This window comes from Corvus moneduloides, chromosome 7, assembly GCF_009650955.1.
Source record: "Corvus moneduloides isolate bCorMon1 chromosome 7, bCorMon1.pri, whole genome shotgun sequence".
In the NCBI taxonomy this organism is placed as follows: domain Eukaryota; kingdom Metazoa; phylum Chordata; class Aves; order Passeriformes; family Corvidae; genus Corvus; species Corvus moneduloides.
In genome coordinates, this window is record NC_045482.1 from 22,651,868 (window position 1) to 22,670,385 (window position 18,518).

Consider the following 18,518-nt stretch of genomic DNA (forward strand, 5'->3'; position numbering starts at 1 on the left):
AACGTCAGTATTTCCCAACCAAAAATTTTAAGCTTTCATTGTACTTAAATTACCTGTATAATATAATGCAGCATGTACTCTTTTAGTAAAAATTTGTTTCCAAGATTCATGCTAAATTCCTTTTCTAAAAAGACATTAAAAAGTTAGCCAGAAGTCTATGCTATTGGGATGTTTTCCAGAAATTTGAAGGTAATTTTTTTTTAAAAGGCACTTCCATAGTGCAACTCTTTCACCACTCTGACCATTTAATTTTTCCTTGTGTAAGTGTCTCCAGACTTTTCAGAGGTCATTTCAACAGCAGACAGCTTATAACAAAACCATTAGCAGTTTGGCTAGCTTAAGGAAACCTCTTACTTTCCTTTTTTGTTTATTATCACTGCATGAATCTGCAGCATATGAGAGTTTATAATTTCTCAGGCTTGTTAAATTCATGTTAAAGGTCTGTTTTCTTGTTGAATAAATTTTGTTCATATAATGCTGCCTATTTCATATACTGAGTCTTTAATAGCACCTTTGGTCTATGCGCAACTCACAGATCAAAACAGAGGACTAAAATAGGGGTTGATGATGCTATTTACATGTGTGATTCCTGCTGTCTTCTTGTTAGTAGCTTTAATATAATAGAAGACCTTGTCTGTTTTGTAATTAACACATCTTTACTGGAGAGATATTTGGAAGTGATTGCTGTGAATATACTGGTTAGTAAAATAAACACAATCACACACCACTTTCTGTTATCAGACAAATTTGTGAATTGTACACATTATACTCCAGATCAACAAACTGTGATTTAACAGCCAAGTAGAAGACACATTTATATAACCCTTTATTTTTCTGAAAATATGTATTCAATCTGACCTTGCAAATATAATTAGCTTGTGGGATGTGTGGATTTCAGTACCATGGATGCTTTACTAATTGCAGTTCTTGGAAATAGATACTAAATATTTGGAAGCTGCCAATACAAAATAAAAACTACATCTTTTTGTACATCTGTCTTAGCTTCAAAATGCATAATAATCTGAGAAACAATAACTATACTGCATTTTTTTAGCATTTGCCTGGGGTCAACAGCCCACACTAGAGTCCATATAATGTATTTTTAGAAAGAAAATTTACAATTTTGTTCTGTGTATATTTCAGGACAGCTATAATTAATATGATTCAAATTTACTCACAATCTAAGATGAGCACTGGACACCTCAACTGCTAGCTAGATAAAAATCTGGCCTCTTATAGTCTCCACATAGTTATTAAAAATAATGACTTGATTAAAATTTAGGATGTTTAGTAGCCAGACTTCTTTTAGCTTCTCCTGAAAGTGTGAACACTTATATATATATAATCAGTTTTTCTAAAACAGTCTTCATAACTTCATGGGGTATTTAAAAAAAAAAAAAAATTAATTCAAGAGCACTTTACACACTTGATCCTTAAATCTCTCCAATATTAAATTTCCAAACAATACTGAATGAAATAGTCCTGTTTTTCAAGTCCCACTATATTTTAACTTCAGTTAGGAGTAAGTCAGCCTTTATTGTTTAAATTTTTTTTAAAATCTAACATCAATATTTTTCCAGCAAAGAATCCACGGCATATGGTGACTTTAAAAATGCATTGTGTCCTTGGAATTCCAATAGTGATGTATTGTTTATGCCATATGTTTATGAACAAACATACCAGTGCTGCAAGACAACTGCAAAGGAGAGAGTGTGGTTATGCCAGGTGTGGAAAAAGAAGTAATGTCCCATCTAAAATCTCTTTTATCACCTGCAACTGACCTGTTATCAACTGCTTAGTTTGTTTCTAGATTCTTCAAAAATGAAATGGAACACGTGACCAGAGAAGTGCAGCTCAGGTTTATGACCATTTCGTTATTTATGCTGCCATGCACTGTTAGACAACTACAAGTGAAGAACATCTTCTGTCCCCTGCAAGCCCACAACATAAAAAATTCAAAGAAATCATATTTTTTATGCCATTTCCAATGAAAAGCACTAAGAACTGAAACTGTCTCATGCCAAATGCATATCGCTGAATTGCTGTGATTGTGATTTTGAAGTTTGCAACATGGAAATTATTTATAAAATGTCAATTTTAGCTCTGGAAAACATATTCCTAGGAGTATGTGCATTTTCCTTCTCTATCCTTGGAGAATTATTTACTTGTGGTCAAATCTGCAGTACAACTTCAATATCCATACTGGAAGGGGAAGAGAACTACAGCATAATACATTTATCTTGACAAGTGAGGGCATGCATCCATAACTCCCAAGTAGCTGAGCCACAAGTTTTAAAGCTATATGCCTTAATGAACATAAATGGACTATTCTACATCCACCACAGCAAAAGGAAATTAAACATTTAATACTTTTCAACGAAGTCTTGGAACTTTCTGTTTTAGGGAAGGGCATGAACTGAAGTAACCTATGTAAATGGTTTAGTAGGTAGACATACATTAATTAATTAAATCACAACAAGTCCAAAGGACATTACATAACAAATTTTAGAACATTAGCATTGATATTAACAATTTCAGCACTCCATTAAGAAAAGAGGAAGTAAAATATGCAAAATATGTTAATCTGGATACATGTAACTACTCTAGAAAATGTAACAAAAGACTGGTGCACTGGCAGTAATAAAACTTTTTAGTTTATACCTAGGTTTACGCAGCCTGAACTGAAAACACCAAGTGGCCCACACTGTGATGCAGATGCAATTAATCTCCTACAAAGATGATTTTCCAGGAAAAAGAACATCAATCTTTACTGAACCAACAGTGATCAAACCCAGCACACACAACTTCCTTACTCTCCAAACCAAGCTCCTTCCTATTGAAACCCAGCTCTTGCCTAGATCAAACTAGGATGTTTCTGTCCAGTCAATGGTAAGGAATAGCACAGTACTGTGAGAGTATGCAAATGTACTATACATGCAAAATGTTCAGAAACATATTCTTGATACTCCAATCAAAATTACACACTGCAAAGTTATGTTAACCATTTTAGGATTTTTCCCTTTACAATAGAAAAGTATTAGCAAATCCAGTTCTAACAATGGAAGTTGTTCCAGGTATAAAAGATTCTGAGACAAAATTGTAGGCATCATGTTTTAAAATACATTTTCTTCTAAATGCTATCTGCATAATAATTCACAATGAACAGACATGTCTCTAAAGTAGTGACAATACAGTCAATTTACTGTTTTGTTGTTTTTAATTACTAATTTCTACAGTGTTACTGATTTTTAACTGTACCCTAAAGACTGTTGAATTCACTTGTGTTTTAGAAGTCTTAGAAGACTTACTACGGCAAAGATCAAGACATGCACATGAAGTGGGTGGAGGACTTGGGTATATTAAAAAAGTCTTGTTAGGTGGCTCCAATCTGCTTATAGTTCTCACAAACTTAATGGGCTATTTTAAATTTCAGGCATTACACTAGTGACTCCACAAATCTCATTTGAAGGACTGCTCCTTTTCTGCCTTCTTAAAAAACAACGTTTCTAAATCTTGTGGTTAATTCAAACAAAGAAGGGAAAAAGACAAGTTCAAAGGAAAAATAACAGCACTTTGATAAAAGAGTGGAGGTTTAAAACCATGCAATCTTTCAAAAAACTAGTGTAAGACGTGTTCAGCTGAAGAAAATCTTGAAGCTGGATGGTAATTCCAATATTCAGGAAATTAATTGTTGAATCACTGTCAGCTATTGGTTTCAGTATTTTAGACTAACAACTAATTACCAAATTATGAAACCATTCACACACATATTTGCCTTGATAAACTGGGAAGATTTGCAGCACAAAAACGGAACTCACCAATCTGAAACAGTGTTATATACAGACAATTTAATCTAAACCGGAGCATAAAAGTAGCAAAAGAGATCAAAACTACTTGCAAATCACTACTTTTATGATAAGCACTCAACAAAATGACCATCTATTACTCTGAAGAGTAAAAAACTGAAGTAATGTATTAACAAACCCGTAATGCTCATATACGTGACTAATTACATACAACTGTCACCTAGATTTACAAGTACCAATGGCCAAAAAAGGGGAAAGAGGTTGCTAAAACAAGTCCTCCAGCTCTCCTCAGGGTCTTTATTTGTGTAAGGAGGATAAAACCAGCACGTATCTTTCTCTCTCTCTAGCATGATAAGAGTAATTTTTTTCATACTTCAAAAATTAGTAAAAGAACAAATGATAAAGTTCAGCACATTTTTTTACTCCATTTAGAAGAAAATTCTAATGATCTCATAAGTTGAACAAAAGAAAGCAATTTTCAACTACCAATGAAAAGAAACTGCATGCACAAAGTGGTTCCAAACTACAGCCCACATTCTGACTCTTTGAAACAAAAAACCTTCCAGTTCCAGAAGAGCTTGCTTGGGCCACAGAACAAGGTTCTTCAATGATGTATGTGGCAGGAGACAATAGCAATAAACTGAAAAGAGGAGCTGCTGGCTATATGCATACAAGGGGAAAAAAACAACTGCAAGAAAAATAAAATATTGGAACAGGAATTGCCATGAAGCTGTTGAATCTCAAGACACAAATGGACAAAACACTTAAGTGAGCTGACCTGAACTCAATGTTGACACTGTGCTCAGCACAAAGTTGGGCTAGATGATCTACACAGATCACTCTCAACTAGAATTACTTTGATTTTCCAGGCTACCCAAATGTATGCATTTTTTCTTCTTTTACCATCTGAATGAGTGTAAGTTAAGGATGAAGTACCACAGCAAAATCCTCTTATCAAAGTGGCAGGATCTGGTTTAAGCACAAGATTAAGATGCATAGCATATTTGTTTTTATCTGTCAGAGGTGACTGAAAGAGAATTTATAAAAAAGTAATTGCAAAGACAACTATTTTCCTCAGCAAACAATTAAAAAAAAGAATTTTGCCATGAACCAACAGATCTTCCCACAAATACTTCTATCAGTGCTCGCTAGGAAAAAATATGGCTTAACAGAAATGAAAGTTTGCTGTATGCCTAAGAGATTTTGCTACCAATCCTCCTAAACACTGCAAGTGCCAATGAGCTTCTCAGATGTACAAAGTGGACTTCCGACAATTTTGGATATTTTACCAATCCTTATGCAAGCAGTTATTAATCAAGGGAAACCAGTTAATTCTCTCAGAAGAACAAATCATTTAAAATGGTGACTTCGTTATATTAAAGATCTAAAGTTTAAAACAGCTCAAAAAAGGAAAACACCACATTTTTCTTTTTTAATTTACCAATACTATGAGTGCAACACAGTAAGTTAATGCTTTTGGAGTTAAAGATACTATGTTACAGTGGGTTTGATGTAGTTATATTTTCCTTATGAGGTGATGAACAGCTGCTAAGTTAAGGTCCAAAAAAAACACACTTATTTTTAACATTTGGCAAAGGTTTATGGTTCTCTGTACAGACATTTCAAAGTGTATATTGGAAATAAATATGAAATGTCAATATTTAGCTTTATTCCAGATCTCTAATGAAATTACTGCTTCTGTGGAATATTCTAAATATGTATTACAGCTTTCATTGCACAGATTGGAAAACTGGAGGGGATAAGAGAAAGGTTTATTAGTAAGTATAAAATGAAACAACAGCTAGCCAGGTTGCCCCACTGGCCGTATTTCAGGATGTTTATTTTGACTTCATTCAAAGAAATCAAGCTAAAAAAAAAAAGAAAAGTCAAAACAAAGCTTTTCCTCTCTGGGTTCTGAGAACACTGACCCTCAGTTAAAGCTCACTGATCTGCTGCGAGTTTATTTTACAGACAACTGGAGCACTATGGGCCTAAATATTGCAAAATATGGTACACAGTCATGAAAAAACATACTTTGTGTGCAAGAATATGTACGTAGAGTAGTAAGATCAGTATTTAAAATTACTTGTCCTTCATGTGTCCTACTATATTTATGCAAAAATATCCCAGTCCTAAAATGGTCATTAAAGCAGTTGGCATTTAATCCACAGATCTATATGAGTGGTGTATTTTTATATAAGGATTTTATGTAACTTTTTATTTCTGCTCATTGGCTTTAAGACATAAAGTGACTTTGTTTTTTTTCTTTTAACTGATGAGGAATTACAGGTGTATACTTATCTTTAAACTGCAATCATACAGCCCTGTCCTATGTAGAAAACACGTATGGAGATGAGGCAGTTAACAAAGAACAAATTTTCATTTTCTACAGTAACAGGGCAAACTGCTTTTCAATGTTTTAGCTAGTCAAGGTGAACCTGAGGTTCCTCATCAGAATTCACTGCAACTTTCTGACACATGAAAATAACCTCTGCCCCAGTTATTCTTCACTAGCACAACCATGACTGCTTCACTGACCATAAACCATAGCAATTTATATGGGCATGGACCTGCCCTGAGGCAGGTTTAAAATTAGCTGATGTGTTATTTTGGATTTTGCTTTTAAATACATCTAATCTCAGACAAAACACACCATATTAAAATCTTCTATGCCACATGTTCACTGTATTTTTTTGCCAGACAGTCATGCCAGTATAAGGTACAATGAGTTATGATCTTGGACTCATGTAGCTAAACCCCACCAGTACAGTGGTTACTACACCACCAAAATTACCTCTGCAAGTGGTTCTTCATTTGCTGACAAATGCAGATACTTCCCTGAAATAGGCTGAGCTTGAGCTCTCTAGCACACGAAGAGGCTCTGGGTGCCATAATAAGTTAGCCAGGCACATGAAGCACTGAAACCTGACCTAAGAAACCCCCCTGACTCTAATATATCTGTTCTTCTTTCAGTTCATTTAAAATCCAAACACATTTTAGTATAAGTGATCTTGCCAACTAGGATCGTAAAAGTCGAACACATTCCACATCTTCCAAATCAAGAAGTTAATTACAAGTGGTATTCATAATTTGGGAGATTCTTTTTATTTCTAAGCTTTAAAGGATGCACTTGCCAGAAACATGACAGATGTAAATTTTTTTTAATGTGAAACCTGAGAACGTAATTTAATCTGACTGTAGCAGCTAAAAACGTGTATGAAAAACAAACATTAGAAGACTTCCAGTAATCTCAAGTACTGGCAGCAATGCCATAAGAGCAGCTGTAACTGAGAAATGCTTAGATGGACAAAAATTTATTCACATTCAAAATAAATATGCCAAAGATTACTTTATTGAAGAACTCAAAGATCTCAAAGATAGACATCTATGTCAAACAACAGCGGCAATAAAATTACTTTAAAAAGAAGCACTTAGTCAGCAAATGTGTTATAACAGTAGTGTGACTTATTGGGAGGCTTTTATTCTTAATGGATTTAATAGCTAGTGAGGTCTAAATTAATTACTAGTAATAGTCTTGACAATTATATTTTGACAAAATAAAAAGAATCCTATTTCAACATTTCTATTGGAGTGGGAAAATAAAAGTTCTAGGAAAAATAAGTCAGGAATAATTAAGTGTTCTATTGCATCTTCCCCCCTCCCCCCAGACTACCTGTATTTTCTTCTACTCTTTATGTAATTTAAAAAGGAACAAAATTTATACAGAGGACTAATAGCTTCCAAACAACCAGAAGCTAATAATTTTTCAACTGCCTGTTACATAAACATATTTGCTATAAAATTCTGAATTTTAAAAAAAAACAACTGAAAATGCAACTGTAGCTTCAGAACATTCGGCTATGAAATTAAGAGAACCCATAGTGTTTGGTAGCTTTAATAAGATCTGCCTCACAGGAAATATGATACTACAGTTCTATAGAAGATAAACACTTATAAAATATTTATAAATTTACATGAATATCATCCATATATACCATGACACATTTCAATAATTATTCTACAATACAATGGGAGTGCATGCTCAAACAAAACACCTCAGCAGTATTTTAAAGCAGTAAACCACCTAGCCAATTTCTGTACGTTCTGTAGTTTTTCTAATCCACTCTCCCTGTGGTTGAGCAAAATCGAATTGCCTCTCACATTTGCAGACAGCTCTGTGAAGGTGATAATAGAGCTGCTCCCTGCTGTCATGAGGCAGGAAATAGGAAAATGGCATATGGGGCTAGAAAGAAATAAAAAGAGAACTAAACAAGAACAAAAGAGATTTCAACAAAGGACAACTATAACCCAATATGCTTTGCAAGTTAATCTCTTTTCATAATAATTTAACGTACTTAATCATTTATCTGCACACTTCTCAAAAATCCAAATGCTTAATACCAACTTCTCTGTAAAGTTTTATTGCCCAAAACATTTTGAATAGAAATTTTAATACCATTCATCATATGCAATGCCTGCAAATCAGTGCATTCTTAGTACCCATGTTAAGGAGCTGAACCTATTCCAATCTGTTAGTAATGGATCTTTGATTTTGTGCCTAAATTGTAATATATAAAACAATGTATACTTGGATTATTAGTTATAAACCTGTTGAGTCACACCTAAATAACAAAATATTGAGAGGATTATGACTGGTTATGTGTACTGACAATATCAAAGACTTCCAGCCTGTTTCAGGACCGATATAAGATGCAGAACAAACTGGAAATATTTTCATTTACAATGAGATTTTTGTTTTAATTTTTTTTTAAATACAGTATGGGCCTCCAAAATCACGTACTTACACGTATTTACAGTGCTTCTATATTAAATCCTACTGAAGTACCTTAAAAATAAAAAGCAAGCCTACTATACCTTTCCTTTTACACTCTGAATGGGATCCACCACCACGGCAACAGCTCTTTCTGATAAGGCTTCAAAGCTCTGCTGAGTATTGATATCTACACCAGATAACCAACAGCCAAAGCCAGGATGACTATGGTACCAACCAACTACCATCTCAGGTCTGAAACAAAAAGGACATTGAGAGTCTTAAAAATATAAACACCTATCACAAGAAGAAGTAGGAATATATCAGGGCATAAATTAGGATAAGCTGTGAAAAAAACACCATTAGTAATATTTAAATTACTCACCACAGTATGGTGAAAACATGGACATGAATAAATGCGACAAAAGAGGGCTATCATTAAGGGATACACATTAGCAGTGGTAGATCATGCTTTCAGTTTTTCACCCTGTTACCACACCTTCCCTGAACCAGTTTTTACCCTTTCAGCACTTGAGTAAATATCCACTTTTTAACTCCTTGGCGTCGAAGGTTGAATTTTCACGGCAGAAAGTCCATTTCAGACATGGACAACGGGAACCAACGGTGGGAAAGGATTAAATATCAATTAAACCAGCAGTAGAACTAGGAACTCAGTCAAAAAGCAATTTGCACTGTTCTGTTCAGCTGCTGAGCCTTTTCGTAACACTAATTTTGAAGTTTTTCCCACAGTAAAAGAATTTGAGCAAGCAGACGACAACTGTTGAGAGGTAGGAGTGAAATAAAATTTGTTTAAATACTAGGATCTTTTACAAAATTATTTTCCCTTTCTTTTCATTAACATTGCTCATGAATAAGCTGTAACTTCAAAAATTTTTTAAATCTTATTTAAAGGGTTAAATAAAAAAATCAGTCTTTTAAGCAGGTACTGTGTAGTAATCGCCTATGCTAAACTGAGCAGCATTCTAATCTATCTGGGCGATAATCAAAGCTGTAGGTTTAACAGGAGTGACAATCTCCCGACAATTGAAATGCATGAGGGGGACTGAATTACATGCTAAGCTACTCTCCTAATTTCTAGGGCAATTCTTCATTTTTAAACATTATTAATAGCCCTTAGAGCACTAGTTTTGCAGAAAGCCAGCTGTTTCTTCAAAAAACTGTGGAGGGAGTACTTGTTACTGTCAGCCCTCTTTACAGTGACTTACCTTCCCGTCTGTTTCAGCATATCCAACATTTTTGCTTGAAATACAGGATCAACTGCCTCCACACTGACACCCTAATTTAAAAGACAGACAAAAATCATAGTAGTTGTACATGAAGCAATATTATCTTTTAACTTGTAACTTTGCACAAACAAAAATATTCATAAGCATCTGTTTAAAAAGGCAACCTGAATACTTTAGTACTACGTGACAGAACTCCCTTAAACGCAAAATGTAATTTTTGGAAATGTATTTCAATGTGATTTTTAAAATACTGAAAGATTATTCTGAATTGCTTTTTAAGTAATCTTTACTATGAATAAACATGATTAAATAGGCACAGGAATTCACATTTTTCTCCTCTGTTTGGTCTGCACACAGTGGCCTGTTGTTTTTCCCAAGTTCAGCACTACACATTTTATTCAACATACTGGCTTTTTGCAGATTTTTATATTATGCACATGTATAGAATAAACTCAGGACAAAACGATTTGAAAATTCTATGGAGTGCAGCTCTGAGTTACAAAGGAATCATTCCATGCTTGTTTTAAGAACATTTCATTCTAGTTACACAAAATAAAAATCATAAATTCCAATTATGCCCCTTGACACATCTCTTTAATCTGTTCATAAAATGGATATTGTACTCAAAATTTAAATACGTATTTTTTTCAAATCACAGAAGTATCATATAAGAGACATGCAACTAAGGTCTGTCAAAGAGAGCAAGTTTGAAGTATATCTAGTGTGAAGTTTATCTATAGCACCATCAGAATTAAGAGCATGCTACACTCCTAATCAAACCTTTTACACTTTGAATCTTTCTGCTGGCTCATAGGATATGAGTTCTGAAAGTTATCCATTTATAAGCCTTATAAGTCACGTTATACCAATATATTTATACATACATAAGGACATAACATCTGCATATATTGATAGACACACTTAAGTACTAGCCTTTACTAAAAAATAAGTTTTGACTACATTTTTTTTTTTTACTGAAACCCTTTAACCATTAGACTTGTTTGTATTAAAACTTGCAGCTTATACCTTCAGATTGCTTCAATGAGGTAAAGCACAAAAAGCTTTTTAAAAAAATATATTTACCATAAGGAAAAAAACAAACAAGCAAATAAAATTTTCAACGTCTAGATGCAAAGAACTCACCGTTCCAGACTGTGGCATTGCAAAAACATCAATCACTCTCACAGTATAATCATCAACAAATTCCCCAAGCATCAGACCCATAACTTCCATAGGGACACCAGCACGACCATGCTTCAACATCTGGAATAAAGACCAAATGACACCATATGTTTAACAGAAGGTTCGAGTTTGATTTGAGGTAGTTCTTTCAGCCTTTGTTGATCTATAGCTAATTTGCAACTTGTAGCACTTTTGGAAACTGTAACAAACTATAAAATAGTAAAAACAAAGCCAATGAAAGAACTAATTAAAGTAAGTTTCTGAGGGTTCTAATCAGTATTAATTTATTCTTAATATTAGTCTGGCCAGCACTTAGGCAACACAAGTCCAATAACTTTGGACAGCTGCCAGGTGCTCTATCTCCAGCATTATATTCAGACATAGTATGCACACAGAACACTTACTTTGAGCAGTGCAAGGGAAGAGATATAAACCTGTTCCGCTGTATCGACCGCAGGAGCATCTGTTGGTGGCCCCTATAAAAAGAATAAACAATTATTTTCACCATCATTGTTATTCTGCAGTTTCTAAATATTTTCTTCTGTTTTGCATACTACAAAACTTACAGAAAAATGCATACGTAATTGTGACTTTGTGGGTTAGATGCAGTTGTTACAAACAAAACAAAAAAAACGCACACCCAATCCCCAAACCCTTCTTTACAGCACCTTCCTTCACTAACATTATTTTGTAATAGGTCACCTAACCATCATCTTGTCTTCCCCCACCCCAAACAACACAGTCTAAAGAGCAACCTTACCAGAACCAGTCAAATATAAAGCAGGCAAGTACTACACTGGATACAAACCTGTTACAAGACACTCAGGCTAAGAGTCAGATCTAAGTTTCCATTAGTCAGCCTTGCTGCAATGCTAACCTTCGTCAGCTGTAAAATATGGCCAGTTCTCCAATTAACTATGTGTTTCTTACAGTGGTGTGAATGTAAATGCTGCTGGGCTAGCATGATTAACTGGCACCAACACAAACAGCAATTTCCCTTTGCTTCATCAGCTTTCAGCTAAAGAGGACTTGCAGATAAAGGCTATGGGAGTACTTTGCAGATACACTGGTATAGTGAGAGAAAAAACGGACCTCTGATCCCTAGGTGGAAAAGCTGTGAACAAAATACTTTGCTCTTTGCCTTATGAGTAGTTATTCAAAAATTAGCACAACTGTCCCAGGTGTGAATGATTGGTTGAAACAGGTTCTATGTACTGTTGAAATTGAAAAACACAGGAGGCAGCAGTTTAAATGTCCCTTTCTTGAGGAGCAAGAGAAATGTTGCTCTTATATACAGAATTCCATATCAGCGTACCTCATTACAGCCAATTAACAGCAAATGCATTACTTGATTACCAAACTGTGTACAACAAATTTCCACTGTAAAGACAGCTTACTTCAGCATGAGGTGATGTAAACTTAGAAGGGCAACAAAGTAACTATGGGTATGACCAAAAAAAAAAAGATACTTCAAGTTAAAAGAGAAAAAATGGTGCCTTTACACAAATACTTTGTAGACTTAGAACTTTGATTCCACAGTTATAAGCAAAATTGGGGGAAAAAAGTTTCTAATAAATTCTTAACTTTTCACTTTAAGTGAAAAAATTCAACACAACATGCATCCACACGACATCAAACAAGACACAGCAATCAACACAAGCCATTACTTCCTGAAGATAAAATCAGATACTTAAGTCATCAACACATTACATTTGTATAGGAATAATCCTTTCTGCATACTTTGATTTTCACACACACAGAAAAACATCAGTCTTCAGAATAAAGCCTTAAAGACAGTAAGAAAATTCAGTTGTGCGTTTTTTCCCCCCTAAAGTCAATGAATCTATTAGTTCTAGATCTAATCTTTATATTATAAATCCAATCTTTGTATTCTGAAATTCACATATATGCATGGATCTGTCAACCATACCCACTTCCTAACAGCTTCAAACCTCTGTTTCCAACTTTGACACTGCTGACCATCAACTCTCCATATTTGCCCTTCCTCATTTCTTACTACTCATTGCTAGTTCTTCTGTCACTTTGGCCTTTTCTTCCAGCAGATTTCCCTACATTTCACCTTCCATAGTATTCTCAGCAAAGGTCCATTTTTCATCAACCTCACCCCTTCATCAAGTATTTCCCTGGCTTAGCCCTAGTCCAACAGTGAGATACTCCCGTGGAGAAGTGCTCCTCTAGCACTCACACTGAAAACTATGTTCTTCAGTTCTTCAGAACATTTCCCAGAACCAAATGGGCAGAGCACCTGCATTATTTACACCGAATTTTCTACAATTAAATTGTTTGACTGGCAAAGCTTCAAATGCCCCATCATTTTTTAATGGTGTTCCTATGTTTTTTTCTCCATAAACATGTCAGTTTACTTTTTAAACTTTATCTGTCCTGCTTTAAGTCTATTCACTTAGCACTGTTCACTTAGAATTTGGAAAGCACAAAGACTCATGTTTCCACTTAATGCTAAGAAAAAAGCCCATGTAAGTTGAGTTTTAATTTTAAAAGTAACTTCCTAGTTTGTTAACAAAACCCTTTATTCATACATAAAGCTCTCCCAGTTCTCTACCAGTTCTAGACCAGAGATGGTCTAAAGGGAAGATAAAAATAACTAGTAACCTTGTGCTTTAGGAAGAACCATAATACCCATGCTGTGATCACCAAATGCATTCTACATTTGCTCCAGATCTGGTTTAACATTTCACTGTAAGCAACCATCCCATTACAGCATTCAGTAATTTTTAAAATAAAGAATCATGTAATAAAAATCTCCCCCAGATTAGCACAAATACTTCCATGATTTCTGGAAGGCTAATCTTAATGTTTGACTGAGACTAACTTCTCAAAAATCAGGAGCTTGAACTAGAATTTACTCCAGCTCTTGAATGAGCTCTCCCCTATGGAATTTCTAGCGTCTCTTAAAATCACACTGACAGCTATCCTGCAGCTGAGGCATTAATCACAGCTCTGTCCTCCATATAGATGCTGGTGTCCTCAACTTGTAAGAGCTTATTCTTCAAAATTTTTCTCATTTTAGGATCAGTCAGTAGATTCACCACTTACAGGGAACAAACAAAGACAAACATTAATACATTTTCTTTCTGTAACAAGGCAAATGAATCAACCTTTAGTTCAGGTGAAAGTAGGAATTAAGACAGGGTGTTCCTAAATATTTCCTTATGATTTCTACACTCCTTGGAGCATCCAAATGCTCATTTACCTTGATGCTGGGTCCAGAAGAGGGGATACTTAATATTATACTTCATCAAATCTTTAGGCATTCTATGAGATAAAATTGTTTTCAAAACTTACATTGAATTCCTGTTGCCACCACCCATAGCCAACAATTTCTTTTCAGCATAAGAAACATTGCTAATTCATAAAGGAATTTTTCATTGGTGTAAACCAACTTGCTTAGCTTTTGCGATTTTTTTTTTAAAGCCACAGTATTTACCGTGAAGGAATTTACATACTAAATGTGTTTAAATATATATAGAAATTACTACATTAAGGATTAGGAGGTATCACCTGCATACTTCACTGCTTCATTTTAAGCACATGCAAGAGACAGTAAAAATATTAAACAAGAGTTTCCACTCTTACCATGCAGTTCAACCAATTTACCTGAACTTGTAAAAATTAGCTAATGGTAGTACACAAGGCAGGTTTGTTAATTCTCAGTCATCTCAGACACAGCACATACCAAGTATTTCCTTGGTCACTGATGCTTCTTTGTGTGACCTCACTATCTCCTTTCCGTCTGCTCTGTTCTTCTTATAGATTTTAATTACTAGCTAAATTATGAGAAAATGAAAGTCCTCATTGCACTGTACCAATTATGTGTATTAATTTTCAAGTTAATATTCCTTCCTTTGTCTTGAATATCGATTACAATGAGCTGCTCAAGAGTACTGAAATTCAGGAATTTGGAGGAGGAAATTATTTTTCTACCAAAGATAAACTGCCACATAAAATACTATAAGCACACATTTGTATTTCTATAGAAAATTCTAAACCAAAGTTCATCAAATTCTTAACATAAAACTTTTAAAGATTTAAGAGATAAAACCAAATGGAACTTGGGTCTTCCAAGTAGCTTACTTGACTTTAGATGATTTGAAGAAAAAGACATTTGGAAACTAGAACCAATTTCTTCCATCTCTGATCACCTCCTTTTCCACAAATGGCTGATAATCTAACACAGCCCTGGAGTGACAGCCCCAGCTTCTGCGTGTTAGTTACACAGTATGTGGGAGCCAGCTACCAGTTAGTGTTTTGAGATCTCTTTGGCCTGTTTCTGGTAGTCTTTCACAAAAGTTTATGCTTTTCTTTCATCAAGCAAAGAAGAAGAAAGATTTTATTAGCTAATCTCTACATGGAGGCAAATATTTTACACTGACCCTCCACAGCATGTGCTATTACCACTGTTCATAAACTTCACTGCCTGCCAACTTTAACAAAGAAGCACCATCCTTACGAAGCAGAGCACCAAATTAAATTAACTGGTATCAGGAAAGCAGACAAGAAAGCGTTTGTGTCTGCAATGCAAAAGAGCTGCTGGTACTTTTGGTTACATTATCGTATTCAAAGAACAGCTATCTCATTGCATAGTTTTAGAAGACTGTCCATCCCACAGTAAACAGTGAATATTGCATACCTACAGGTTTATTGGATTATTTCTTGGGGAATTAGAGAAAAATTAGATTTGGAAACTGCAAGGAATACTGAACATTCTTTTTCCCAACTATGCATGTATAAGCTGGATACAGTAATTATTAAAATTAAAGAACTGCTGTAAAAAATACTGTTATGTGTTACTAAAAAACTGGTATTTCTTCTGAATTAACTTTATGCTTTCAGTCAGTGAAATGAACTGCCTGATAACCACCTCACAAAACCCAACCAAGCTTTAGGTTTGTTTTCATTTAGAATAGCAGAATTCCAAGTTCAGTAATAATTGATAAAATTAAGTTACTGCTATTAAAATACTTTTTTTTTTTTTTTTTTTAGTAAGACTTGAAAGGGAAAAAGATTCACATGCAAGTTATGGACAGAAAATTACATTGTAATATTAAATTATGCATGTTACTATTTTTGTTTCAAATAGTTAAAGAGATGATCCAATATAAAAAGCAGTCCTTTACTTGGGCAGCCCTTGTTGACGAAGTGTTAAAGGCATTTGCCATTCTTACAGGATAAAAACTAACGCCTTGAAGTGTTACCTACTCAGGCCTTTTAGCAAATTTGTTAACACTCTTACGTATATTACTTCACCTTTCTCTTAGTGTGAACTGATATCAATTATTTAACCAATTTTATTATTAAATGTGAGCTAAAGTGTTATTTTAGAGCACTGCTCTTTATTTGTACTATTTTAGAATTATTCAAATAGGTATAGAAAGTGGACTTGAATAATTACACAAGGAACTGAGAAATATTCCACAAATGGATACACTTTCCATTGTTTAGATAGATCTTAAACACTGCTCTGGTTTCATGCTAATAGCACAAAAGATGATTTTGAAATACATCATAGCTGTTTCAAAGAAACTCAGTTTTGCAGGGGCAACTGTAATAAAAACCCAAAGGCAGTCAACTTAAGTGCTGTGAAGCACATCTCAGCTTTAATGCACCAAATGACATATCACTGTGTAAAATAAAAGAATCATTACTACTTCTATTTATTTTTGTAACTGGAATGATTTAAACACAAACATAGGACACACAAGCAAACAATGACTGCTATCATGCTTTATTTCTTTCCCAGTAAGCTAAGAAAGAACCTTTTAATAGTTTAATTTTGTGGGTATTAAACAACTAGTGTGAAAAACAAGCTGCATGTAAACTATTTCTACTGCCTCTGCTTCAATGACTAGCTGAGGCAACCTGTTATAGGAGGTGTTAATTGGCAATAGGAGTACAAGTCAGAAGCATGTTCCCCATCGTCCTAACCCAGCAAGGCTAGGTCATTAAAGTGGAAATGAATTCTTTCATGCCGACTTAACCCTTTCACTACATATTTTCAGCTGTTATATCCAAAGACAATTGAGAAAGATTAGCTAAAAAAAAAACAAACCAACAAAAACCCAAGACAAAAAACCCCCTTGCATTACTTTTGAATTTATTCACCCCACAATTTTTCTTCACTGCCCTTCTCTACCTCCTCCAGAACATGTGTTTCAGGTAAAGATGACATTTTATTATGTAGGTAAGGGGGAGAAAGGCAACTGAGGTGCAAATGCAATGACAATAATTATAAAACAATAGTTTATCATATTAAAAGATGCATGGAAGGATGAGGCACTTAAAGTGAGCTTATAGCTGCCATTTTGTGGAGGTAAATTCAACTTCGTGTGTATAGCTTGGTAGAAGGAAAAAAAAACCACTATAAAATACTAGCTGCAGAGAAGACACAAATATGAGCAAGTGTGCAGAGGAGGTAGAGGTATTAATGATAGTAAGGCCTTAAAAGTTCACCAGAGTACCACTGCTCTTCTCTACTTTTGGCCAGTAAGTGGTACAACTTGCTGATACATTGGTATAAAGAATAAGAAATTTCTTAGATCAGCATAGTGCTTTTTACACATTGCTAAGCCTAAAAATCTAAGCAGAGCTGGGATTGTGGAACAATTTTTTTCCTGGACTGAGACAATACACCTATAGAAATTACCAACTCATGTTCCATCAGTGGAAGTGGCAAAAGGAGTGAGACATATTCTAAAATCTCAATGGTTCTAACAACTTCATCATGACAAGCACCAGAAGCCACGTGTTGCATTTTCTGCAGTACAGGAAGTTAACGTGATCAGTCATGGCAGAGAAAATTATTGAGGTCATACAAAAATATTAAAAAATCAGAGAACTCAAAAAAAAAAGGGAAAAACGTATTACTTTGCACTGTGAATCACATACTAATTAGTGGCAATTTGGAATTTTATTGTTATTTTCAAGCTATTACACACACAATTTTGTAGTTAGTTCCACATCAACAGGATTAGATTTTGAAGCTAGCATTATGTCTAAACAGTTTGTATGTTTAGGTCCATTTTTATACCACTTATAATCAAGCATGCATAACAGACCACAAAATACCATAAGTCTCAAAAAACAGCCTAGATTTCTCAAAGGATCACATTGTCTTGATACACCATATGTCAGATGAAATAAAAATTGTAGTAATATGTTTAGTCTCAGACTCCAAAATGGAGTAGGGATACTAAGGAAGTATTGTGGCATCAACTGCTACCTTAAATTGAAAAATCTCTGAAAAAAACCCCACCTTAACAGGCTAGATAAAAACTGTCTCAGTATGTTTTACAAAATTCTGTCTCCTAAAAAAAGTTTACCCAGGTTCACATTTACAACAGCAATATAGATGGACTTGAAATATATAACATTCCCCATCTCCCTTCCTCTTCAAAACCAAAATTACAAACCACAGAACTTTGTATAGCTTTGAGCAGTTGGTTAAACGGGTTGGGATCATAAATTTGCCAACAC

General features: G+C 34.5%; 1 protein-coding gene across 2 annotated transcripts in view; it reads right to left on the reverse strand.

Moving 5' to 3' along the window:
* The window catches only part of PSMD14 (proteasome 26S subunit, non-ATPase 14), a 46,644-nt gene that overhangs the window by 12,722 nt on the left and 15,404 nt on the right, over positions 1 to 18,518 (reverse strand). For both annotated transcript variants that reach the window (XM_032114525.1, XM_032114526.1), the window contains 4 exons: positions 11,411 to 11,482; positions 10,968 to 11,087; positions 9,804 to 9,874; positions 8,682 to 8,832 (listed from right to left, as the gene is read on the reverse strand). In XM_032114525.1, coding sequence (XP_031970416.1) covers positions 8,682 to 8,832; positions 9,804 to 9,874; positions 10,968 to 11,087; positions 11,411 to 11,482 — 414 coding nt within the window. The remainder of the gene's footprint in view (positions 1 to 8,681; positions 8,833 to 9,803; positions 9,875 to 10,967; positions 11,088 to 11,410; positions 11,483 to 18,518) is intronic.